General features: G+C 47.8%; 2 protein-coding genes across 2 annotated transcripts in view; one reads left to right on the top strand and one right to left on the bottom strand.

Moving 5' to 3' along the window:
• RECQL5 (RecQ like helicase 5) overlaps positions 1–6904 on the bottom strand; it is a 31772-nt gene extending 24868 nt beyond the window's left edge. The window contains exons 1-7 of the mRNA XM_060080951.1: positions 6749–6904; positions 6110–6246; positions 5155–5276; positions 3283–3801; positions 2600–2705; positions 1947–2058; positions 386–548 (exon numbers count right to left, since the gene is read on the bottom strand). Coding sequence (XP_059936934.1) covers positions 386–548; positions 1947–2058; positions 2600–2705; positions 3283–3801; positions 5155–5276; positions 6110–6236 — 1149 coding nt within the window. The 5' untranslated portion in view covers positions 6237–6246; positions 6749–6904. The remainder of the gene's footprint in view (positions 1–385; positions 549–1946; positions 2059–2599; positions 2706–3282; positions 3802–5154; positions 5277–6109; positions 6247–6748) is intronic.
• Positions 6905–7067: 163 nt separating this feature from the next.
• Positions 7068–26638, top strand: part of SAP30BP (SAP30 binding protein) — a 34285-nt gene continuing 14714 nt past the window's right edge. The window contains exons 1-3 of the mRNA XM_060081068.1: positions 7068–7206; positions 8986–9095; positions 11488–11535. Coding sequence (XP_059937051.1) covers positions 7101–7206; positions 8986–9095; positions 11488–11535 — 264 coding nt within the window. The 5' untranslated portion in view covers positions 7068–7100. The remainder of the gene's footprint in view (positions 7207–8985; positions 9096–11487; positions 11536–26638) is intronic.

Here is a 26638-nt window from a genome sequence, read left to right as displayed (position 1 = left end):
CAAGTTCTCTTATATTCCTGAGTCTGTGTCTAGGTTCTCTACAAAGAATATGCAACCAGTTTAAAAAATAAAAAATAAAAGGCTAAAATCAAAGAACTTATAACAATATGGGAAAATGCTTATGTAACGATGCTAATTTAAAACAAGGCAGGATTGATCTTGACTATGTAAAATAATACACACACAACAGACTGTACGAAGATCAATTAAGTATAAAGAAAAAAGTCTAACCTAGTTATAAGCTATCCACCAACACCCCATTCCCCGCCTTGCTGTACCTTCTAGCCTCAGGAGCACCCCTCCAGATTACAGAAGCTCCATCTGGGTTCGGAAATTGCAGAGCAGTGGGTTCAGACAAGAAGGGCTCCTACTGCCCAGGACTTACCTGGAGTTTTGCTACTTCCTTCCTGATCAGGAAGCTGACTTGGTCCCGGTCATTCCTAGAGTAATACAGACGGCACCAGGAAGGCTTTCCATCTCTGCCCGCGCGGCCAGACTCCTGGTAGTACCCAGCCATAGACTTGGCAATATTCCAGTGGGCGACAAACCTGTAGGATCCAAGGGACAAGCAGCATGAGATGTGGCAGAAAAGCTGAGGGGAGAAGTGTCTCCCAGTCAGCGGAGCAGGGGTCTCCACAGGGACCAGGAGTGGGAGGCTGGCAGGCAGAGAGGCAGAGATAGGCCCCCAGAGTAAGCATGGCTAGGACCCTGCAGTCCTTCAGCAGGTCTTCTCACCATGGAGCAGCTCATGAAAAAAATAGCAGACTTAAAGAAACAAGATTAGGACACTTATGAGCTGGGTAAGTCCTTTATAACATCTTTGAAGAGGGAAGAGGACAATACTTATGAAGTACCTACTATGAGCCAGTGTATATATTTGTCTTGTTAAATCATTACAGTGGGCCTTCCCTGGTGGCGCAGTGGTTGAGAGTCCGCCTGCCAATGCAGGGGACACGGGTTTGTGCCCCGGTCCGGGAAGATCCCACATGCCACTGAGCGGCTGGGCCCGTGAGCCATGGCCGCTGAGCCTGCGCGTCTGGAGCCTGTGCTCCGCAATGGGAGAGGCCACAACAGTGAGAGGCCCGCGTACCGCAAAAAAAAAAAAAAAAAAAATTACAGTCACCATCTTGTGAGGTAGCCTCATTTTATAGACAATGAACTTGGGATTCAGAGAGGTAAATTTGTACAACGGGACGGCAGAGCTAGGATTTGAGCCTAGCGGTGTCTGACTCCAAAGTTGATCCGTAAGAAGACACAGCTGACCCAGGATTCAAATCCTGATTCCAAAGTCCACGTTGTCTCAAGTATAGTTCACGGTCTAATTCCTACCCTAACCAACTCAGGGTCACTATGAGGCTTAACAAGACCACGTATGCAAAAGTGCTATGTAAATCACACAAGGCATTACCGTTGGTGTTAATCAGAGCAAAGGGCTTCAGGCTGCAGCCCAAAATGTCTCTGGAAGGTCAAGCATGCCTGGAGGTAAAAGACTTCCCAACAGTGGCCAGTGTGGGGCTAGGAGGCTGGGATGTACCCATCTCTTCTGGACTCCAGTAAACAGTAACAAGGAGTGACGGTAACGAGATCTTTGCCTTTGGTTTTGCACAGGGAGCAGTTTTAAGATAGTTCATTCCACCCCTTCACAGGCTCCAGATGCTAAGGTGGGAGTGGGCGGGGCTGTGTTAAAGGGTGAGCCTGATGGTCTGCATGCTGCCCCTTCTTCTGGGGGATGGAAGAACCGTGCTGTGCCATCACCAGCGAGCAGAGGAACTGTGCACAGAACCTGTCAGTGTTTGGACTATGTACCAGGGACTCTATCCTGGGGCCTCCTTCCACTCTGGCCCTAGAAGGACACACAGAGCTGGCTCCCCAGACAGAGCACCAGGAGGCCCACCGCCCCGGAGCCAGGCCCCAACTGGCAAAGTCAGACAAGAACCAGGGCTCACCTGACATTGGCTTTGTCCACTCCCATTCCAAAACTAATAGTTGCAACAATTACAGGGACCTTCTCCTCCATCCACTCGTTCTGCACCAGCGTTCTTTCAGGAGCCTTCAGCCCTAGAAAAGAGGGCAAGGTGAAGAAGGGAACTTGCAGTTCCCTTGGGTTTCCCCTGAGGTCTACCTTGGGCCTGACGCTGTGCTGGGCACAGTACACACACCCTGAATCCATCACTTACCAGCTGTATGACCTCAGGCCAGGCACTTAACCCACCAAGCCTGAGCCAGTAAACATAGAGACCCAGGCCTGTGTGTGGCACTGAGCACTCCATAAATGTGACAGCCAGGATTCAAACCCAAGTCCATTGGCCTCCAGAGCCTGTGCTCTTTCCATGACACCAATACCTGGGCTAAAAAAACTCATCATCTGCTGCTGGGTGGGCACAGGGTGACAACAAGAATTCAGGAGTCACAATTCTCCTTTTAGATCTCATTTGGGTCTAGACTCCTTCCTGTGAATTTAAGTGAATCACTTTAGCTCTGCCTGGGTACCTGGAAAAAGATGGTGGACCACCTGATTATCCAGGATTCTTAAGGAACAAAAGACCGGCTAAGAGGCTTCTGAGAGTAAGGAGGGCCACGTGGCCCAGGTGCCCCTTACCTGCGTGGTACGCCTTGGCATTCACGCCCCTGTAACTGAGCTCTATGGCCAGCTGTTCACAGGCCTCCCTGGTCCTGCAGTAGACAATGCCGCAGCCGGAAAACAACTGAAAGGGGAGACACGGGAAGAAAATAAGCATTGGGAAGATCACACTGCAGCCTGCTCGTTTTATTTATTTATTTATTGGCCGCATCACGCGGCTTGTGCGACCTTAGTTCTCTGACCAGGGACTGAACTCGTGCCCCAGCAGTGAAAGAGCCAGGTCCCAACCACTGGTCCGCCGGGGAAGTCCCTGCTTTAAAAGCAGCTCTAACTCTCTCTCATCAGGCTCACGGTCTCCTCTGAGGCAGACCACCTAGCACAGCCCTGCTACTTTCTAACAAGGCGGGAGCAAAGCAGCTCAAAACCCAACTTTTCTAACCCCTGCCTCCTCCCTACAAACCTCGGATAGGTCTGCAAAGGCCCCCCACAGGAGGACTCCGGGACATGGGAACCCCAGTAAGGGGGACAAGGCCAGGAAACCAAAAGGACAACTCTGTGCACGAGTTTTAAGAAGCTATGGCTAGTCCTGGCTGAGGAAGCTAGAAAAGCAAAGATCTTGGAAATGAGAATCCTTCTCTATGCCGCACACAGCAGCCCGCCACCCCTGATGTACCTCGGCCCCCCAACCTCAATGCCCTCACCCCTTTATCAGCCTTCTGTCCGAGAGCCTTAAGGCAGAAGTCCCTCAGGTTCCCGTAGGGATCAGGAAGCAGTTCCTTGAACTGCACATCATAGAAGAGGTTAGCCCGGAAGCAGGGAGTCTTGAAGGTAGCAACTGGCTGCTTCAGCTGCAGGGCAGCAAACACATCCTCTCGGACCTGCGGGGTGGCTGTGGCAGTGAGAGCCACACAGGGGGCGTGGGCCAGGCGGGGGCGCAGGGCTCCCAGACGCAAGTAGTCAGGACGGAAGTCGTGCCCCCACTGGGAAACACAATGAGCTTCATCCACCACGAGGTAAGAGAGCAGGTGGCGAGATGCCAAGGAGTTTAGGGCGGGCTGGAAGGAGGCAGAAGCCGCCATCTCTGGCGTGATGTACAGAAGCTTGGTCCAGGGCTTTTCCTTCTCCAGGTCGGAGAGCAGCTCCTTCTTCTGCTGGGCCGAGAGCTTCGAGTTCAGGGAACTCACTTGGACCTTCAGGGCCAGCAAGTGGTCCACTTGGTCCTGAGGGTAGAAGCGGGAGAGGGGACTATAAGTGGCCCTCAGGCCTCAGTGGTAAACGTTACTGTGACTCCCTGGGGTATTTCACAGCCATAAAACATCCTTCTCCCACCCTCTAACGTGTCTTCTCTTTGCATAAAAAGTACAGGAGGTGAAGTGGTTGATGTGTGGAGCCAGATAGACGTGGATTTAATCCCGGCTCAATTACCACATGCTCTTCAGCTGGTTCTTAACCTTAACCTTTCAATTTTATCACTCTCGTTCTTTCATTTTGCTATAAAAAGAGTAAAACTACCTAATAGGATTGTTTTAAGAATTAAATGAAATTTTACACTTGGAAGGTACATTAATGCCCCTAAACACTTAGCACAAAGCCTGAGACTAGCACACACTCACTAAGCATTGTTATTGTTGTTCTCTAGCCCTCTCTCTCTCTCTCCTTTTCTTCATGGTGGATGGCTCTTAACCACATGGCCACACTTCCTCATTTCTGATTCTATCAGTCCATCTGCAGGCCTTAAATATAGTCAGAAGCACAGAACAGATGTTAACAACATCCCAATAAGTTTCTCACCTTTTTTTCTCTCATGGCTGTGCTCTCGCCAGAATAAAGCAGAATATACCAGGGATTCCCCTATATCGATTTATACCTCTCTATCCACCTGCATCTTCTATAACATCAAGAGTGCACGTGTACACATGAGAGTGAGTGTGTATGTGCATACACATACAGTTCCATATTCCTCCAGGCAAAAAGTTACAAAGGAGGGTGAGAGACCTCAGGCCATCAAAACACAGAAGACTCATTCATAACCCACCAGAGTGATATGTACTAGTGGAGAACCCCACATTTGGGTGATTCAGAAACCCAATACAGAGAGGGATATAGGCAAATCAAAGAAAAATAAGAGGCAAAAGACCAAAGAAAGGTGGACTTCCCTGGTGGTGCAGCGGTTAAAAATCCACCTGCAAATGTAGGGGACACAGGTTTGATCCCTGGTCAGGGAAGATCCCACATGCTGCGGAGCAACTAAGCCAGTGCACCACAACTAGTGAGCCCGTGCGCTAGAGGCCACAAGCCACAACTACTGAGCCCGTGTGCCACAACTACTGAAGCCCGTGCACCTAGAGTCCAAGCACCACAACAAAGAGTAGCCCTCACTTGCTACAACTAGAGAAAGCCCACGTGCAGCAACGAAGATGCAACACAGCCAAAAATAAAATAAATAAATAAATAATTTTTTTTAAAAGACCAAAGAAAGGAGAAGTAAAATTTCCAGCTATTAACCAACCACCCCCCAAAAAAACCTTCCTCTAAATTTTCTGGGCTGCCACCTTCATTCCCCTGAGCCTCACCTGAATCAAAGCAATGAGAGGAGAGATCACGATGGTGATGCCTTTGGCCAACAGAGCAGGGAGCTGATAGCAGAGGGATTTTCCTGCCCCTGTGGGCATGCACACAAAGACATCCTTGTCGCCTGCGAAAATACAAGAAGGCAACATCTCAATGCTTCCTGCCGTTTAATCTCTCCCCTTCATCAAGGCTGCTGAAAATTAAACAAGAATGTAGGAAAAACCCCTCGCAGAGTGTCTGGCACGTGTAAGGGTCTCAATATAACCTCAATTCTCTTCCCATCCTTTCTATGAAAAGGGGAGCAGTCCAGGGAGATCTGGCAATGCACACAAACCATTTCCAGTAGTGGCAATAACAACTACAAGGGTAAGAAGTCTGAGTCTGCTGGGATATGGATGACTGAACTGAACAGCCATGAAAGCTGAATACTTCTGGATGAGTGGGCATATCTGTATAAACATGGAAAAAACATCACTTAGAGAGTTTTGTTTATAAGTGTTATAATGTAATTAACATGACACTGCTGCTCCCCTCTTGACAACCACCATTTGCCAACATATCTCAGTTTTATATTACTCCTTCCTTCCCTATTTGGGACCCAGACCACTCAATCTTCAACACAGGAATTACCTAGAAGGTGACTGGCTTAGGCTATTCCTGCCATGCCCCCACCCCCACCCCACTGCCTACACACAAAGGAGAATGGAAATTTATGAGCTGTTTTCAAAGACAACCTTGGCTCTGGCTATGAAATATCAGAACCAGAACAGCTGGGTGGTTCTGCCAATAAAACTGCAAGTTTTGGGTGACAGATCTACAAGAGCTCCAAAACCAAATATGGCCCAAGGGTGGGGAGAAAGGAAGGAAGGGTCAGAAGGAAGGTGTTCTTTCTTCTGTAGTGGCAGCGCTATGGTATAGCCAGCACAAACATAAATGCAGGTAGTTTGGCAACATTACCTTTCACTACAGCCATGGTTGCCCTCTCCTGCAAAGGCGTCTTAAAAGAGTCAAACCCAAAGACCTTCTTCAACGTGCTCCGGACTCGACGCTCAGGGTCAAAAGGAGAGGAAGGGTTGCTACTCATCTTGACGACAGTGGCCAAAGGTTAAGGCAAAGGTGATGATCATATGGTTGCAAGGAGAACCCTCTGTTCTGCTTTTCAAAGCCTACTTATTTTTTTTATAAGTTTACTTTATTACACTCAAACTATATTATTTTCAAATAATATAGCTCCAGGTGAACAGCCTCAAGCAATATATTCCTGGGTAATTATCTCCATTTTTATGCTCGGTGAAAATAAAAACACCCAACTATCCCAGGCCACGGTATAGCGCAGAGCTAGAAATCAGATCACGAGAAAAAACACAAATATCTTCAGAATAGTTTGGAGAAGATGGAATTTTTTTTCTAAGATCCACCCTCTGCTCTATAAGCACAGCCATGACGACCATTCTTCCCCCCAGGACCCCGACCCCCTTCTCCCCGCCACGACCCCCGCGCCCAGAGGAGAGCTCTTCCCTTTTCCTCCTCTGAACCCTAGATGTGTTCTTTCCTCCCTTCCCCAGCCGAAGCCTCCCTCTCTTCACCCCAAGATATCAGAGCCGGCCGTGGGCCCCAAGGAGCGAGGGGCTCTTGTCGGGCAGTTGCTGCCCGCTGGCTCGGGAACTACTCGAAGACGCCCATACGCCACAGATAACTCTCAAAAGCCAAACTGCTGGGAACGCAATGTCAGGTAAAACCCACACAAGCGTGTGTCCGTCGCGCACTGATGACGTTGCGCAAGCGTTAGCGCGAGGGGGCGGAGCCAGGCGCGGAAACGGCCGTTTTGATTGGTTCTCGGTCTGAAACTGGCGCGGGATCTCCTGGGATCCGGAAGTAGTTGCCTTTCCCCCCGGAAGTCAGCTCTTTGGAGTCATAGGAGTGAGCCACGCCGGGCCTGTGGGAAAAGATGGCGGGGAAGAAGAATGTTCTGTCGTCTTTGGCAGTTTACGCGGAAGATTCAGAGCCCGAGTCTGACGGCGAGGCAGGAGTTGAAACGGCGGGCGGCGCAGCTGGTGAGGCCCGAGTAGGGAGCTGGAAGGGGAGAATCGGATGTCTGCTCGGAATGCTGCTCCCCTAGCAGGCGGGAGGCAAAGAGATGGTCATTGTGCCCCAAGTATCGGGCTCTGGAGCCCCGAAGGGCGTTCAGGGTCCTGGGATAGACAGAGCGTTAGATGCTCTGTAGCAAGAATGGGCCGTCTCCTTCTTTTGATTCGATTATTCTTCCGAAACTTACTGAAAGCCTTCTCCCTACTGGGCATCGTGCTGGGCAGAAGGATGAACGGAGGGTGGAGAGAGTCCAAGGCTACTGAACCACCACCTATTTTCTCCGGCCTTGTTTGGTGGGGGAGAGCGAAACTTTTAATTAATAATATGCTTTAGCCATATCTTGGAACTTTAAAAAATACATACATCCTGTCTCCACTGCGAGGGACTCTAATTCAGTAGATCTGGAGAAGGACCTGGGCATTTGTGAGCTTTTCAAGGCTTCTTGGTGATTCCATTACTTTGTGAGTTGTTAAAGCCCATCAGTGATTTTGTTGCTCTACTCTGGTTAAGAATCACAATGGTAAGTAATGGGAACAGATCTATATGGAGACGTAGAGAGGCAGCAAGTTACCCAACGTATCTGGGCCTTGGTTTCCTCATTTGGAAAGTGATGGGGGTCGGGGGGCCTTGGGCTGGGTTAGCTCCTCTCAGTTTTGTGTGGTCTCTGCCTGTCAGGAAGTTCTCTGCTGGTTTCCCAGTCATTTGTTTTGTTTTGGGGCTTTGTTGTTGTTGTTGTTGTTGTTTTTTTTTAAACTTATTTAATTTATTTATTTTTGCCTGCTATGGGTCTTCGTTGCTGCACCCGGGCTTTCTCTAGTTGCGGCGAGAGGTGGCTTCTCTTGTTGCGGAGCAGGGGCTCTAGGCTCGCGGGCATCAGTAGTTGCACCACCCTGGCTCAGTAGTTGTGGCTCGCGGGCTCTGGAGTGCAGGCTCAATAGTTGTGGCGCACGGGCTTACTTGCACCACGGCATGTGGGATCTTCCCGGACCAGGGCTCGAACCCCTGTCCCCTCCGTTGGCAGGCGGATTCTTAACCACTGCGCCACCAGGGAAGCCCTGTTGTTGTTTTTGTTTTAAACGTAGGAAAAGATTTTGTTTCTCAAGTAGGTATGATTGAGAACCTCTCCAGGTGCCCCCATTTAAGGTCCTGTTCCTAGGGGAGGACACACAAAAATGAGAATGACAGAGTCCTTGTCTTGATGAGAAGACAAGTTCATTGGTGCCTATGATACAAGGTAGACATAGGCAGATAAAAATAGATGGGTTTTTTTTTTGAATTTTATTTTATTTTTTATATAGTACGTTCTTATTAGTTATCTGTTTTATACACATTAGTGTATATATGTCAATCCCAATCTCCCAAGTCATCCCACTACCACCCCACCACCCTGCCACTTTCCCCCCTTGGTGTCCATACGTTTGTTCAAAAGAGATGTTTAAACAACATGGTATAATAGTTCAGAGAAGGGAAGGCTTCAGTTGGCATAATAGGCAGATTGGCAGCATTAGAAACGAAATTTAATATTACTTGGTTTTCTTCCCTGTTCTTTTAATGAATTCATACACTAAATTCTGTGATCTTCCCAAAAGCAGAATCTGGGCCTAAGGTCACTTACATGAGATTTAGGTTTCCTTTTCTCTTCAGAGATAGTCCTCGCAACTCAGATCACTCAGGTGTTTTTTTTTTTTTTTTTTTTTTGCATTCTTTTCCCCATTCATTCATTTTATTTTTCTCTTCTGTTTAAGAGGAGAAAGGCGGATTGGTATCTGAAGCCTATGGAGAGGATGATTTTTCTCGCCTCGGGGGTGATGAAGATGGCTATGAAGAAGAGGAGGATGAGAATAGCAAACAGTCGGTAAGTAAGTCTGTTCCCAAATCCAGAGCTGCTCAAAGCACCATTTATCAGAAACTTTCTGACCTGTACCAACAGTGTTCCATTTCATGCCTAATTTCATCCCCCTCCCCCCGCCCTTTTATTTTCTTTAGTATCAGTTGAGGAAACTGGGTTGAATATCAGTAGTTCTATTTGAAAATCAAATTCGTTTTCACCTGAACCATTTTGTATTAACCTTTGAATTGAAATTTGGGGGAAAAGATAGTGGACAATTTTATTTAACACAGATATCAATGGGTGTTTTATGTTGGTTTTCCCTGTTTAGGTAATTTATTCCATTTGTAACAGTGCATTCATCCTAATTGGTGTAACATTTATATCTGCACTCAATTCTGTGTTATTTGTAATCTTGGTTGGGGTTCATTCAAATTTTTCAGTTTATTAGAAAGACTAGGAAGAACAGTTATTTGTGCTTTGGTCCTTATTAACTCCTTTCTTAACTTTTTACTTGGCACTTTTTGTCAAAGTGTTCTTGATCACAAATCTTGCCTGATGTTTAGTATGTGCTGACTATCAAAGGAAAGAGAACTTGCATCTTAATTAATCAGAAAGACTTTAGGTACACTGTCACCTGAGCATCATGGGCCAGAATTTTAAAGTTTGGAGAAAAACAAGGATTCAGTCTGGTGCTTAACACAAAGACATACAAAGTTGAATCTCAATATAAAATCTGGTTATTTAGCAACAGCTCTAATTAAAATGCTCAGTGTTCTATATTATTTGTTTGAAAATTTTGTTACTCATTGATACTTAAATGTTAACATTAAAATGCTTCACAGGGAATTGCCTGGCGGTCCAGTGGTTAGGACTCTGTGCTCTCACTGCGAGGGCCCAGGTTCAATCCCTGGTTGGGGAACTAAGATCCCACAAGCTGCGAGGTGCGGCCAAAGGGGTGGGGGGCGGGGATAAAATGCTTTACAAATTAAACAAAAACGCGTTTTGTATTTTCTGTTGTTTTGGAAGAACTTTTTGTCCCCTTAGGCCTCCCCTCCCCCCATGATTGCTGATAATTCAGAATTGACTAAAATTGTTTAGAAAAGCTTTGTAAGTTATTTCATTTTTCTGCTTTTCTTAAGTGCATACATAGTGGCTTAACATCCGTAACTATTTTCTTCAGCAAATTTGCACGACGTGTGTTTTTGAAGTGTTATTCTATATTTGCTTTGCATAGAATTTTTACCAGATTTAAACTTTACTTCAAATTTTAGTAAAATCCTCACATCCAATCCCAATATAGACATTCTAAAATGTGATTGTACTTGGCTGAGCTACGTCTCTGATTATTTGGGCTGATGGGTTCCATTTGGAGGAGATTTTGGAGATTACGTTTAAAACCTGTGGCTCACTGATGCCTTGCAGGACAGTTAAATCTCAAAGCCATCAGTGTAGTTCAAGTCTCTCAGGTGGTGTTTATATGAACATCTGGCAGGCTTTTTAATTTGGGGGTTAAAGTGATTGAAAAAAGCAGTTTTAAATGAAACAGTTTTCTGTTGGATGTTAAATCATGGCTCCCGCGTATTGGGGTGTGCTGGGTAATGGAACGGATATGGCTTATAGCTACCTAACAGGTAGCATTTAGTGGAATGGTGGGCTAGCTTGGGTGAGGTCGGGGCACACTTTGGAAAATGCCTTGCCCACGTGGTGCTTTGTGTCAGGCAGGCCCTTTGGATAGGGAACAAGGCTGGATGGAACGGGTCACTGGCAGTTCTGTGAACGCTTGCATGGAGGCAGGACCCACTCAGCTGGGACCCAGGACAGGCTGGGCATTGCCCTTCAGTCCTGCCTTTCCCGGCTCACTCGCCCTGGTCGTTTGATGCCTCCCTTCCTGCTGTTCATGTTGGCGCAGGTGTTGCTGGTTGAAGCGCTGGGGTATAGTGTGTGTGGGGGTCATGGCACTCCAGGGGCAAACAATGTTATGGGAGCTCTGAGTCTGATGTATTTGTGTACATGAGAGGCAAAGAAGGAAAAAAAGACGCACACCTGGTTTGAAATCACCGATACTTCATTGGAAACGCCATTCCGATTTTATCCTGTGGCGCCTGATCTTATTCTTTTCTCAAGCATATTGCCACCTTTCTCCATTTTTGTGTTTGTGGTTTTTAATCTCAGGCATTTTCATTAATCTAGGCTATGGTACTGCTGGCATAACAACTTTGAGCGCCGCTATCCCCCCCCACCCCACTAAACATCTCTTTTTCCCCTTCTCTTTCTCTAGAGCCTGGGTCATATGGTAGGGGAGGGGTTCTTGGGGGGACAACCCAAGCTGGGTAGATTTGCTCCAAACCCTGTTATGCATGTGAGAACCTCAGGCCCAGTCCTTTAAGCTTAATCCTCTAAATTCTTTGTCTTGTAGGAAGATGACGATTCAGAGACTGAAAAACCTGAGGCTGATGACCCAAAGGTATTTGGTGTTGGCTGTGGTGGGGTGGCTGGATACGAACAAGGCATTTTTAACAATATGGCTCAGTTCGTGTGTCTGGTCAAGATCTGTCTCACTAACATACTGTGTAACCATGTGTAAGTTGGGGGAGAGAAGCCTGGAGACTACCCTGGACTGTCCTGAGGCAGCCAAGCCCCGCAGCCAAGGTGAGAGGCTTGGCTAAGTGCAGCAACCCACCTCTGCTCCGAATCCGGGTGGGCTCTGGGGGGTCACTGCCCCTGCAGGTGGGTTAGATGTGGGAATGTTTTTAGTATCAGGAAGCCCTAAGGGCTGCCTCGTGTACCATGGACTCTCTTTAGTCGTCTAGACGTGAAGAAGGGCCGTAGAGAGCCAGACGAAATGAGACCTCTCCCAGCTATGGGGGATGCTGAGCCTAATAAGCCTTGTTTTTCCAGGCTTGTGCCCTTCCACTCTCGGGTAAACCACACAGAATGGTTTGTTTTGAAACAACTTAGTCATTTCTTCTTCTATTTCCATCCCAGTAGCAGCTGAGAGTAATTTGCATATCCTTGACCACATCGTGATGAAGGTTAAGGCGCACGCACGCGCACACACACACACACGCCCGCCCACACTCACACACCCCCACCCCCACCCTCACTCTGCCCCTGCAGTGTTGGGTACTGTGTGCTGGGCACTAATACAAATGTGCCTGTTGAGGAAGCATTCTTTGGGGGACAAACTTTTTTTTTTTCAGAGAAAAAGAGTAATTCCATCACTCTGGGCCTGGGGAATAGGGACCAAGTTTTGTGTCTAAAAACTGCTTTAAAACCAGCTGAGGCCTTTAAGGTGTCCTAGTGGAATTTAAGAAAACTATCCCCAATTATAAGGTAAAGCAGGGGTACATCCAGAAATATAGCATGAGGTGTTCCAAATTTGAGCTGATTTTGTGATTGGCTAGAACTGTGCACAACCGTTGAAATAAACCCAGGAAGAGCTGCGGATGATGCAGATAAGAAATTTTACCAAGAAAGAACGTTTAGGCACCAGCATGCAGGAGAAAAAAGAAATGTCCTACAAACCACAAATGCCAACTCCTTCCTGTGCCTAGTGAGGAATGCAGGCTTCAGAACCTGGCCAAGCATTACTGGCAGGAGGGTAGACCCGTGGCCTGCATCAAGGACCGTCAAGCTCTGCTTGGGCTCACAGAAAGAAAATGGTCAGTAGTGTTAGTGTCCATCTTCTGTCTTAGTATTTGGGGTATTTGGGGCTTGGAGCCTATGCATAAAATAAGCCTTGGGGGTCGCCAAGTCAGGGCTTCAGTTGTGGACAGAAAGGAGGATTTGTGGGACCTGGAGCCTTCATGTGTACAGCTGCCAGCCTTCACCTGAAGCTGAAGCCTCCTGGGGAAGTTGGCTGGAGAGCAGGGTGCATGCCCTTAACTGTCACCCCTTCTGGAATACAGCAAATCCCCTGAGAATGACATGCCTGTATGAGAGAGGAAGAACAGCCAAAAAAGAGAGGGGGTAGGATGGGGAAGTTGGTTAATGTCTTTTTGTGTTCAGCCTCCCCTTTCTTGGTCCCACCTGGAGGTTGACTGATGTGCGTTACTGTATTTCATTCAGTCGTTTGAATTTCCAATCTGTGAAATGAAAAGTCCTCAAGGAACAATTTCTCTTCCTGTTAGGGAGCCCTCAGAAATGAGAACACAAAATCCAGCCCTCAGAGTAACTTGATGTAGTTCTTTTGGGGGGTGAGCATAGAGGGGGTCAGACAGAGTTCTCCAGCTCAGACGTCCTCTGGTCCCCAGTAGCTAGCAGAGGCCCACCAGGGGGACAGAAAGACCAAGTCCTCATGGCATCTCCAAGGACTAGAAACGGTGTCCCCAGCATGAGTTTTGTGTGCTCCCCATGCTTCGTCCTGGCCCTGACTTCCTCTCCTGCCTGAGCTGGTATCACACTGTCTTCGGGTTTCAGCCTCTGCCTCAAACCCCTCTCAAACCTCCCTCTATTCCGGAACTCTTCTGGCACATTTAAGTTTTATTTCAGTTGATATTTAACAATACTTTTGTATTCTAAGCCCTTAATTTTGCATATTTCTGCCTTCAGTATGTGAAGTTTCTAACAATAGGATATGTCACTGGAAGTGTCATTTATTTTGTTAGCAAATGAATTGATGTCATAACTCTGTTTTCACTAGATGGCACTCCTTCCTACTTTGGCTTTTTAAGATCTGCTTTTAATTTTTTACTACAGCAGGTCTCAAAACATTTTCGTTTCTTTACACAATTAAAAACTAGGATCCCAAAAAGCTTTTGTTCATTTTGTTTTTATCTCTTGATGTTTTAAATATTTGTATATTTTAAAATAACAAACCTATTACATATTCACATAAATAATGTTTTTATGAGAAATTATCATTTCCAAAACAAAAGTTAGAACAAAAAATGGCATTGTTTTACCATTTTACAAGTCTCCTTAATGTCTAATGTCTAGTTGAATAGGCAGCTAGGTTCTCATAACTGCTTCTGTGTTCAGTCTATTGCAACATGTTGTTTTGGTTGAAGAATTCGAAAAACTCTTGCTTCATACAGACAGGTTGTTGGAAAGAGGAGAGTTTTTTTGGGTTTTTTTTGCGGTACGCAGGCCTCTCACTGCTGTGACCTCTCCCGTTGCGGAGCACAGGCTCCGGACGCGCAGGCTCAGCGGCCATGGCTCACGGGCCCAGCCGCTCCGCGGCATGTGGGATCTTCCCGGACCGGGGCACGAACCCGTGTCCCCTGCATCGGCAGGTGGACTCTCAACCACTGCGCCACCAGGGAAGCCCAGGAGGAGAGTATTTTGATAGCCTTTCAAGTACTTGTGGATGTTTGATGCTTCATCATAACTCAACAGGTGGTAGTTTCCTAAAGGTTAGTTGCAACAAGAATGTGAATCAATGAACTTTTTGGACTCTGCTTCACTTCAATCCACAGGTCTCTCGCACTTTAAATGGCTCTTTTGCCCATACATGATATTACATCATCAGACACTAGTGATTTGGACAATGTTGGCTCACCGAGTTATGAAGTTCTCCTAAATGTTGACACATTTTGTGCTGTAGTATCCAAAAAAAATCTTATTTGTTAGTGACATTTCTGATCTCATCAGACAAGCCATTAAGTATCAGAAAGTTGTCACGCTCACAGTGGGAAGTATGTATTTTCCCCGATTCTAATTTTTGCTTGAGGACTTGAATTTTATCATTGCCAGTAAATACCATGAGAGTTTTCCCTGAAGTGACGGGCTTTGTTGTTAAGAAAATGCCTGCCAGCTACATAAGTCTGAATAACCATAGTTTGTCAGTTATTCTTTCAAGTAAAAGTGATATTCCATGAAGAAAACAGCTAGTTCAGCTTGTAACTCAGTTACACAAAATGTTAAAATGTACTCAGTGATGAAGATGAATCATTTTTACTGCTTCGTCAAGGATATTCTTAAGTGAAATTTGCTTTTTTTTTTTAAACCGAGAGTATGACTACTGCTAAATTTGGTGCCGCTGCCTTGATTTATTCTAAAGGGCCAAGAAGTTTACCCGTTGTTGCCCCTGTAAATGTAACACAGCGAAAGGGCAAATAATGTCTTAGTATTACACAAATAGTTTTGACCTTGCAGACCCCCCAGGGGTCCACAGATCAACTTCAAGAACTCCTGTTCTTCAAAAACAGAAATCTTGGGTTGGTAATGTTAATTAACGATTTGATAGCTGCTTTCATTGCCCTGTACCTGTCCATTGAGCTGTTAGCCTTATGGGGTCTTGAGCCGTGTTGGAGGCAGTAGAGCATCTGGAGAACGACGAGGCCGCATAGTCAAACCTGCCTCGTTTGTTTCGTGAGGATTCACTGAGTAAATGTAACGAATACTTAGCTTACTGGTGTCCGGCCCGTCTGCATTCAGTGGCGTTAGTTGCGACGACCAGTGCCCCCTCAGCACGCTTCCCAGTCTGGTCCTACATGTCACCGGGCCTGTTTTGGGGTATTGGATTCTGCATTTTAACCTGGACTATGCTCCAAGGAGAGCAGAGGTGAGGAGACTTAAAGCCACGTCACGGGGGGAAAAGTTAAGGATCTGGGAATGGGAAGACTGGGGAAGAGCCGGCAGTTCTGTCTGCTGTTTGCAGGTCTGGTGAGGGAAGGGCAGTGGCAGCCCCGTGCGGAACTCGAAGCAACGGGGAGATGTTCGCCTTCGCATAACGAAGAGCTGCCTTTCGTCTCTGGCCAGCAGTGAGTCGAGGTGCCACAGGAGGCAGTGAACTCTCTGTTTCTGGCCTTTTCAGGAACGAATGTCCTAAAAGAAATGTGAGGGTGGGGTTGGACTAAAACCCCCAGGGTGTTTCTTGGGAAAGGACTTGGCATTGTGGATAAGCAAAGTTTGAGTATTCTCCAACTTTATCATCTCTTGACTTTAGGAAGTACAAATGTAGAGTACGAAGACTGGAAATTGCCCTTATTTTTTATCACTCTGATGTTTGGGGTTACCTATGAGTGCCAAGTCCCATATTTGGGAATTTGAGGACGAGATGAGAACTCCAGACCCCCCTCTGTAGGGAGCCTTTGGTCCTGATCCGTCAGCCCAGGGCGGCAGGGATCGGGCCCTGGGGTTGCTGAGTTTGCCCTAAACTAGGGAAAAGGAGCTGGAGGACGTGGCAGAGTGTCCCACAGGAAACAGTGCTTCAGCATTTCTGTTCCACCGTATCTTGTTCTCTGACTTCAACTTTCTGGTCTCATCTCTTCAGTAAGCAGCCCGACTCAGATGTGTCAGTTACTCAGCAGAAGGTGGCACTGCTGTCCTAGAAAAAGTCAGACTAGGAGTGGCAGTCGTCTGTCCAGCTCCTTACCACAGGGACAGGGGCCCGGAGGCTCAAGTGTTTCCTCCACCTGTTTGCCCTCGGCCTGTGAGCTTCTCTTTTCACCACTCTCCTTTGTCCTTGTTTTACCTCAGTTGCCCTAGAACTTTTCCCACTGTTTGTTTTTTTCCCCACTCCCACAGTTCCCGTGGATAAAGGTATTTCCACTCACTCACTATCCCTGACACACTCTTCCTTTGCAAACAAACACGGGCACTGATGAGCTGGCACGGGCAAGCTGGAGCAGCCCATTGCCAAGCTAACTGGGAGGCCCGGCTTCCCGGTGCGGGGTGGGATGGCCAGCCCCCTGAGGCACTGTGGTCCAGGCTTTGACCCAGGGAAAGAATCCTCTCGGCCCAAGGAGCAAACATCTGTCAAAATAAAAGTGTCTCTGGGTCAAAGAGGTGACATCGGGTGGGGCAAAAGTTGTGCCAGCATTTTTTAAAAGGCATGTACAACCCCAGCTCAAAGAAAACATTAAAAAAATCCTTCGAGCCCAAAAGTAGTGCAGAAATGTGGAGTTCACAACTCAGAGCCGGTCTAGTGGGTTTGGAGTCAGAAGACCTGGGTTGAGTGCTGGCTTGGCTGCCCTCCAGCTGTGGCCAACAGGCACATAACTTAAACTGTGCTCAGCTCCGCTGAAGTCAGGGCCGTGATACCCACTGTTCCAGGTGATTGTGGCAGTGATAGGAGAGAACGTGTAGGAACAAGTTTTTCTCAGCCTAAGATGCAGCTGTGAGCAGTACTCAGCCTTCTCACCCAAACACAGTCTGATTCTACGCCCTCATCCTGGAGATCAGAAGTTGCCACAGTTTCTCAGTTCACGGCACCCTTGGTATCACAGGAAGTTTTCACAAAACTCCTAGGCCACAAGAAATGACCTAACAATTCTGTTTATTAAGTAATTTGCTGCCTGCAGTCAGCATCCGTGTCCTCACAATTTAGTAGCCACTTGAAAAAAATAATACATAAATTAGTGTGGTATCTGACAGATGTCAAGTAATGCTGTTTCCCTTGAAATTTTTAAATATCACGGGCACCTTTTGGGGGGCCTGGGGGGCCTTGATGGAGAGCTTGGGAACTGCGCTGGTAGATAGTCTTAGAGTCCCAGAGCGGTGGGGCTTGGTGAAGTCCTCGCTCACCCTCCCCTGGAGGCCTGGCTCAGCGCGGTGAATGGGTCTCTGCCTTCGGTGGCTGCACATACACGCCTGAATTCCCTCAAGAAGGTCGAGTGTCTTCATCGCCATGTGTTGTTAATTGACTCAGGGTTTAGATGAAGGATCTGCCTCCGGAAGAACCGACTCGGTATTTCCCAAACTTCCTCTCCTCTCCAGCCCTTCCCCGCGCCCCCCACCCCCCCGCCCCCCGCCCCGACCCAGCACTATCATTGATCTTTTAAAATGTCAGAATCAAAGATCTGGAGACGGAAAACAGCCCGAGGAGCTTGTTTCCACAACAGGAGTCTGTTGTTGACAACTGATTCTAGGAAGAACTTTCAGGAGCCTGCCAGCCATTCTCATTGACCGCGTAAGGGGAGAGGCTGCCAGCTTCCGCAGGATCCATGCAGAGCAAAATGTTTTCCGCTTTGGGCTTTGGGTGTGTTTGCTATACCTCCAGGACTCTGGAATCGGAAAAGGAGATGCTAAGCTTTTCACAGACAAGCAGCATGGGTTCTAGTCGTCCTGAAGGCTACTTCAGAGGGCAGGTTGTGGGGTGCAGCAGAGGAACCAAGGCCCTTTCCAGCCAGTGGAGATGGGTCGTTGTGTGCCTTTGCTTGGTGAGCTTCTGGGGAACCCTCACTTGAGGAATATTCTATTGAGAATTATTTTTCAGGATGGGACAGCAAAGGTTATCTTGTTAGAGCTTAAACTTGGACCTTTTCTTAGAGGTCTTTGACACGGAAAGGGTCATAAAGCACTTTTTCTAGTGGTTATCTTGTCAGGGTTTCGTTGTTTTTATATTGTGCATATTTTATTGTCAGACTATTAGAGAAGCAAGATTGAATATTTAAGAAAAGAAAAAAAATCACCTAATTCCATGATCCTAACAGTGCAGCCATTTTCATTCTTCCATCTTTTTAGGTTCACCTGTATAATAGCTTATATATTTTGTATCCAGTTTTGTTCTCATTTGTATTATAAACATCTTCAGTGTTGCTATAGTCTGGGTAATTATATAATAGCATGACACAAATGAAAAAATAACACTTCAGAATTAAGTGGTGGGTTATATCTCAATAAAACTGCTGTAGGAAAGATTTTTTTTGTAATTTTCTAAATACCTCCAAATGGGGAATGATGAAGAAAAGATTGAGATTCACCAGCTTTTGTTCTAGTAGTAATACCAGTCAGTAGCAACACACTTCACATCACTTCCCTTAGTTCTTCTCATATTCAGCTAGCTAAGATAAAATCTAAAAATGGCACGTTATAGTAGCAAAATGTGAATATATTTTTGTAACTGTTATCGAATAAAGTGTTATGTAGGCAATTTCTTTCCAATGAGATTCCCTGATGGACAGGAAATGTGCCGTGCTCTTTACACAAGTCAAAAGAAAGAACTCATTCTTTAAAATTTGAGTTCTCATTGGAAGTCTGCAGGATTGTTCACCCAGTAAGTGAGGCTGGCTTAGTAGGATTCGGGTTTTGGTAGCATATTTTCTGTATGCCCCCAGGAAATCTCTAGGCTAAGGACAGGGGTGGCAGCACCCACTGTGTATATGATTAAGTCCTCAGGACCTTGTCTTCCGTTCAAGTCAACTCAGACATTACTCACTGGGGCACCATGGATTCTTGAGCTCTTTCCCCTGATCGTTACAGTTAAAAGGTAATAGTTCTGGCCGTCTTCCCCTTCAGTCAAGGGTTTAACACCTGCTTTGCCTGTGATCTGCTATGGAGTCATTCCTGGAGAGGAATTTTACCTCCTTGGTCTTCGATGTTGGCTTCCCCAATGGGTGAACCAAGGGCTTCGAAGAAACTGACTATTCACAGCCTCCTGGTCTCAAGGGAGGAGGTGAGAAGTTGGGAAGTGGTATTTCTAGGCTTTGGAGTCAGGCTGGAGCTTGAATTCCAACATTGCCATTTATTGGGCAAGAAACTGCGTCATTGTATTTTGCTTCAGTTTGCTCGTCTGTAAAATGGAAATAATAAAATCTGCTTCATGGGGTTATTATGAGACTTGAGTAATGTATGTTAGCTTTTACTGAGTTCTGTTTCGAGTATGAGAGGGAGAATATATGCTTGGTCCCTCCATCTTGGTTTTATTTTCCTATCTGACCCCCATGTTCTGCACCCCCCATACCCCATGATCCTTTGAGTGCTTATTAGAAAAACAAAATGCCAGCATGACTCACCTAGGACCAGAGAAGGAAATGGCCCTTGACCATTGCTGGTTTGTGAGCCATCCACTTTTTTTTTTTTTTTTTTTTTGAATTTTGAAAATACTATATATTTATTGTGATTGAGTTATATGTACATTTACAAAGAGATAACCAACCAGATTACAGGCTACAGAATCCTGGCAACAGCCCAGAAATCCCCTGGGAACAACTGAACATTCAGTGGAACATCTCGCCTGTGACTGCTAGACAGCCACTCAATTTAGTGCATATGTGTGTGCAAAATTTATGGAAAAAGCTGCACTCAGCCAATATGCAACAGATGGGCCATCCACTCTTAACTTCTGGCTATTGTAATTAGGCCTTTGAACTGTTGAAAATACCCAGGCCTATTTAACATTGGCATTTCCTTGCTCTCACCGCAGTGAATAGCCACGTGGCCTTCTTTAGGCCCGGTCTTTAGCAAGGTGGGGGTTGCCCTTGCAGAGTGAGTGACATAGAATTTCCATGCTGGGGAGAACCCACCCACCCCAGGCTGGGGTCTACAGGTCTGTCTGGGTGGTGATCTGATCTGAGCAGCAGACAGAAAGACAGAGATAGGGCAGGCTGTGGAAGTAGCTGTCTTGTCCAGGTTGAAAGAAACCCAAGGTAGGTCCTTCGTCTTGTCACCTTCTGAAGAAGGCCTGGCTATATCTGTAGCTAAACACCGCTGGGAGAAATGTTGTGATTGCTGGAAGCTGTGGTCTCCTGCAAAAGCAAGAAGGACCATTATTCTCCCTCTAACCCCTACTCTTGGCTGCACCGCAGCTGCCATCAGGGCCTTCTTGACTGCACTCGCTCCCAGTCAGCTGAAGCCCCTGAAGCCCCACCCCACCCCTGTGCGGTTCTCCATCCGAGAAGGAGCCGCTACGTGCCGGGTCCGCCTGCCCATCAGCCATGCAAGCCCTGACAGACTTCCTTCCCTACGGAACTACATGCCACGGATTACTAACCAAGGTGTGGCCGGGGCCTTCCCCAGTGATGATTTATCTGTTTGAAATTTATGATGCAGAAGGCAAGCTGCCTGTCTTTAGGGATCCAGCACTTCTCACCTTCGTTCTGTGTTTCAATCCATGTCCCTTGAGATGCTACTGTGTGATTTCTGGATTTGACAGGATTTTACTCGTTTGTATTCTTAACATTGGGATACAATTGAAAACTAAATTTTCCCTAAGCAGTGCCTTAAAGATTCTGGCATTCCCTCTGGCCCAGTAGATAGTTAATCCTCTTCCTACCAGTATGTACGTGAGGACCAGTGTGCATGTCCACACTCCTGGCTTTCTGGCATCTCACTGCTTTTTGCCCCGATGTTAATCTAACATTGCAGCTTGGCAGTTGACCCCCCAGGCAAGGTAATGCTTTCATAATTGGGTGGCGCTGTCGAGGTGTGTCTCAGAAACTTCGCTTTGCTGTCCTCAGCCTCACAAAGCTGACTTCTTTGTCCTTGTCTGGCTCCAAGCTCTCCAACTCAAAGCATAGAGACACTGTTTTTGTGGAAAACCCTTAAGAAGAAAGTGCAGCCTGGCCTCACCACTGAGGACTTGACTCAAATCCTTGACGTGAGGTAACCTCTCTGCCCAGGCACAGCCCACCTGACACCCTGGGCGGGAGAGAGAGAAATGGAATGGCCCTCTCTAAGCATCTACAGCTTTCAAGAAACTCAGGGTCTTCAGGGGTCTTGAATCAAATCTGTGGTTACGCTTGTAATAGTCAGATAATAAAGTCTCCCCTTCAGAAGTGGCTCCAGCCAGAGCTTTGCCTTCACGTGAATTCTGGTTGGTTCCACGTGACAGAGCATCAGCGCCATGCTGAGCGTGTGGGCATCACTGGAGACAGGATTTTCAGAGAGAGAGACTGTTCCTCTCCCCTTCCCCTCCTTTGCTTCAGTCTACAAGGCCAGCTCTAGAGCTGGCTTAGTTTGTCTTGGCAGATGCCTGTTTAATGCTTTTCCCGTAGAAACCTCTCTGCTTGGGGAGCTGAGCCTTCCCGGCAATGAGCTGGGACTGAAGGCGAGTCCATCGCATCCAAAGTGGCCCCACCAACTTCCGCCCATTTTTGTGATAAGTTGAGTGTTTCCATCTGCAGGCAGGCAGCCTGCCGTGGCAGTGGCCCAATCCTGACCAACAGGATACAGCCGAAGGAAATGCGCTGGTGATGGGCTTTCTCCAGGGCTCTCCTGGGTGTGTGGGTAGAACAACCCACACCAGGCATTTGTGCCACGGGTGGGCTGTCCCCCACGCGGCACTGGGTTCCGTGACTTCCACTAAGTCTTGGGTTACTGCCACTCTCGATCCACGCCCCCAACCGTGTCTGTCAAACGACAGTAATTTTATTCTGGAGCTTGGAGGTATCTCAACAAAAGTTCCAGAATTGCTGCTTTCTTGGCAACCTGCAGTGACTCACATGTGCCTCAGAAAACGTCGTTTGACCATCAGCTTGAAGCTTTCAGGAGGGCTTCCTAGGCACACCAGTGGCTTCTGAAGCAGCAGGGTTGTCTGCCCACAATTTCGTGAGCCTGTTATGAGAATTCAATGAGACCTTTCACTGAAGTGCTTAGCGTGATACCTAAGATTATTCTCCTAGACTGAATTTTGTTCGTTCCACATGCCCAGTATTTGGCCCATTGCCTGGTACATAATAAATGCTTGATAAGTTATTTGTGGAGTAAATAAATGAACTATACGGTAATTCTTTTTTGTCTTAAGATTAGGAGCAACAAGGCAGATTTAAGTTTTTTTTTAAAATTCAGCATTGGTGCTTCCACATGCACACCTTCCTGCTTGTCCCATATCAACCTTTATTGCAGCTCTAGCCCCTTTATTTAGCTCCTCCACTGGCCTCCATTTTTTTTTTTTTTTTTGTGGTACGCGGGCCTCTCACTGTTCTGGCCTCTCCCGTTGCGGAGCACAGGCTCCGGACGCGCAGACTCAGTGGCCATGGCTCACGGGCCCAGCCGCTCCGCGGCATGTGGGATCTTCCCAGACCGGGGAACGAACCCATGTCCCCTGCATCGGCAGGCGGACTCTCAACCACTGCGCCACCAGGGAAGCCCGACAATGGCCTCCCTTTCTTATATCGAGTCCACACATTGAAATTAACTGTGGACTTGAACAGGTTTGGAGTCTGGGGGTTAATGCACTACAGGTGATGGTGGCTTTGAAACCCTAAACTGGACTGAAGAAAAACTGACCACTGGGCAGTTAACCGATTAGAAAGGAGAGAGAGAGGGAGAAAGTGTGTGTGTCTGTCTGTCTATCATCAGTGTTTGAGCACCTGTTGTGGGCAGGGCACTGACTGTTGCAGGTGCTGGGAACACAGTGGTAAATAAGACAGTGAGAGCACAGAATAGGGCAGATGTCTCGGCTGGATGCGGGTGTGGTGGAGGAAAGCTTCCTTGAACCAAAGTCTGAAGTCTGAATGGGGCTTACTAGGCAGGAGTGGGGAGGGGGTGATCCAGGGAGCAGCTTTGCCAGGATCCAGGTTGGGGGAGGGTGCTGAAATGGCCGGGAGCCCCGGGCGCATCAGGCCACAGTGAGGTTTCATTTTTAAGTGGGTACCCTGCTCATGAAGTGAGATGTCATTTAGGGCGTTATAACTCCTGGGGCAGCCCCAGGTCTGAGAGGACAGAAGATTTGGGAGGCTTTGTTTTGCTAATCTGCCTCCCCAGCTGCCCCCTACTTTTAAGATCCAGGATTACATCATCCAACAGAAAACATAAGTCTGTAGTATTCTTTTCCCTGGAGCGGGGAGAGGCTACCCTTTGCCCTCTGTTTCTGCTTTCTCTGTGCCTAAAGCTCCCAGAACTGGGGAGAAAGGGCGACATTGAGGTTTGGCAGAATCCAGCTGCCGGAAGCTACGTTGCTTTGTCTCAAGTTGGACGCCGGACCTTTGAGTGCACTTGGTGGGGCTGGTTCCAGGAAGGGTTGATGAAGCATTGTTGGCTGTAAATAAACCTCCATTCTCCCCACCAGAAGCTGCTACTCCTCTGCTGAGTAAATCCTCCCAGCTCACGTGGCAGCTTGTCCCGCTTCTTGGAGCCATATTGTTTTTCCTTCCTTCCTCTGCTCCAGTCATAGTTTTGCCGGTGGCCGGACTTTTATATTCTCTGCAGGGGGAACCACATTTCAGATTCTGTAATTCCTGAGGACAAGGCCCCTGCCATGGCCGTTAGATTCTTCCACATTTCAGCCACAGTTGATTAAGAAGTCAGCGGCGTTGGGTTCAGACCACAGTCCTCCAGGGACGACCCCCAGCCCGCAGCAGCCACTCGTGCCCTGGTCGGTGGGACTGAAGTGAAGCCCAGGGAGGTTGGAGGGGTGCAGAGAGTCTGAAGAAGAGGCCTCAGAGCTCTCTTTCCTCCCCTCCCTTTCCCGTCTTCTCACTAGGCTTCTTAGGAAGATGTGGATTTTGTTTTGCTTTGTTTTTCATTGTGTCTTAATTGGACTTGAACTAGAGAGCAGAAACGGTTTACCTGGTATTTTCTCCTAGGAACTGCTATGTGAGATGCTCTCCTAGGCAAGAAAAGCGCTCAGCCGGCTGTGTCTGAGGGGCGTGTGCTGTCACGGCCAGGTCTGGCCAGGTCTCTGGGCTGTGGGCTTCATGCCTCCCGGCTGATGCAGACATCCAGCTGTCTGGTAAATAGATCTCCAGGCTGAGTTCATTTCTTTGAAGAACTGAATATCCACCTGGAGGCCAGGGAGGGTGGATTCACGCAAGTCAGGGCAGGTGTCCTGTGTGCCTTCGGAAACACCGCTTTGGGGGAAGAAAGGGAACAGTGGGTTCTTGTTGCTTTTTACTTGTATCTGCTTTGCTGCTCCCTTTCTGCCTCTTTAAGGACATGCTGAGACTCTCTATAACAGGTTTTGTAAAACCAGTTTCTTGAACTACGGGCAGTTTAATGGTGTGAACCTTCCATCTCCTTAGCGCTGTCCTTTTAAATACTTCATCCGTTGTTTTTTCTGACACCGTGGCTGGCTTCCGAAATAACTATCATGGGGTACATTGTTCATTTTTGTGCTGAATTCCTGGTATCCGAGGCATGACTGTCTCTCTGGGTCTTTGTCTTGAATGTGGACCCCCCTCTCCTCCCCACAAGGCTGCTTTCATTGGATGAAACTTGCCTCAATGGACAGTTGAGCATAAATGGTTCTAAAAAGCATCTTTGGGGTATTGGACCCCTGTCTTCAGTGGTATCACTGGGCACCCCGACTCTCCTTCCTTGCTGGGGTTTCTTCAGCATCACTTGAAGTCCTGCACCCACCTCCATTCCAAGAGCATGTGTGATGCTGTGGCTCAGGCCCTTTGTTGTGGGGCAGAACCAAGCCCTTCTTCTCAGGGTCAGGGCAGGGGGTCGGGGGGTTAGGCTGCTTTAGGATCCGGAAGTACCGTGTCGTCGGCTTTCTTCTTCCGGGCACCTTGGTACCACACCACGTGCCCAGGAGCTCAGCAGGCCCACAACCAGCTTGTTCACGTCAGAGGGCAGAGGAATTCCATCCTAAAGCGTAACAAGATGTGGCCACCAGGAGTCACAGAGTCCCACTGTTTGATTCTCCAGGGCCTTAGGAGTCACACGGGTACATGTGACACGAATGGGGGATCTGAACAATGACAGATTCCAAAGTCTTTCCAGGAGACCTTTGTGCAGAATTGTAGGGCTTCCAGTCTGTGGAGACTCATTTATATGTTTAGCTTTCAGGAGAATCTTCTCACAGTTGGGTCCATGGTCCATTGGTCGATACTTTGCTTGGGGATAGTGTGGAGCTTGATTCGCTGCTGGGAAGGTGGGGGTGGGACTTCTCTCTGTGATTGCTGGGTTTGGGATTGAATAAGAGGCCATAGCTCCAGGGGACTTGGGGTGCACTCTGGGCACTACCCGCCCCCTTCTGTCCGTGTGTGTCTGTGTGTGTGTGTGTGTGTGCGCGCGCACCCTGTGAGGGCAGAAAACCAGAGACTAGACTAGTTAGCAGATTGAAACCAACTACCCAGTTAATTTTTTTGTTTTGTGGCATGTGTAGAAAGATAAACTTGGGGGGAAATGAGGAGCCAAGCCAGAAAAGGAAAGACTGAAAGAAGTGGAGAGAACTTCCTGTTTGTGACTTTGCCCGATCATTTCTTTTTCTCCCAGAGACGTGACTAAACAGACCTCAGCTAAGCCAGGCCAGGGGCTTGTGAGACGCAGGAATACCCACCTCTCCCCACCCCTCCCCCTCCCTTCGCTGGGGCACAGGAGAGCCCCAGGGAGCCTCACACCCTTTCATCTCTCCGAGGAGACCCTGGTGTGAACAAGTACTTTCCCCTTTGAAGAGAAGCTGCCTGTTTGGCAACTAACTTCCTGTGCCTCTGGAGCAGACGCGGCTGAATTCCCACGTGGATATCTTGCCTCTTTCTTCGCTGCTCTGCATTTTGGCCACGAAAGGGGCTGGGGCAGTGCTTTGGGAAAGAGCTCTCGGAGGCCTTTGAAGAATTAACGGGTCAGTCCTGTACGACCAGCCAAATGGCCCAGGAGGGGAGGAAGGATGTACCCAACTGATGCTTTCCCACAATTAGCACCCAGAAAGCTGTCCCCTAGAGGGGACATGTAAGGAACTTTTACAGTCCAACGTTTTGTTACTGCCCTGCTCTTTAACTTTGGTTCCTCCAGAGTCACAGCTACGAAGGGACGGTTGTGGGACCCGTGGAGACCGGCTCTCTCTGGAGAGCAGCTGATGGATAACCAGCCTGAATTTGGCACGGCAGCCCTTGGGTGCGCCTCCGCTTTGCCCACCTGATCAGCAGGGGGCGGGTGGCTGGAGGAGACGTTTGCTAAGCAGCCTGGCCTGGGCATTATGCCCGTCCAGGTCGAATGAATAACTGCAGTGTGCCGAA

This window comes from Mesoplodon densirostris, chromosome 18 (genome assembly GCF_025265405.1).
Source record: "Mesoplodon densirostris isolate mMesDen1 chromosome 18, mMesDen1 primary haplotype, whole genome shotgun sequence".
Classification (NCBI taxonomy): domain Eukaryota; kingdom Metazoa; phylum Chordata; class Mammalia; order Artiodactyla; family Ziphiidae; genus Mesoplodon; species Mesoplodon densirostris.
This window is presented reverse-complemented; position numbering and strand designations above follow the sequence as displayed.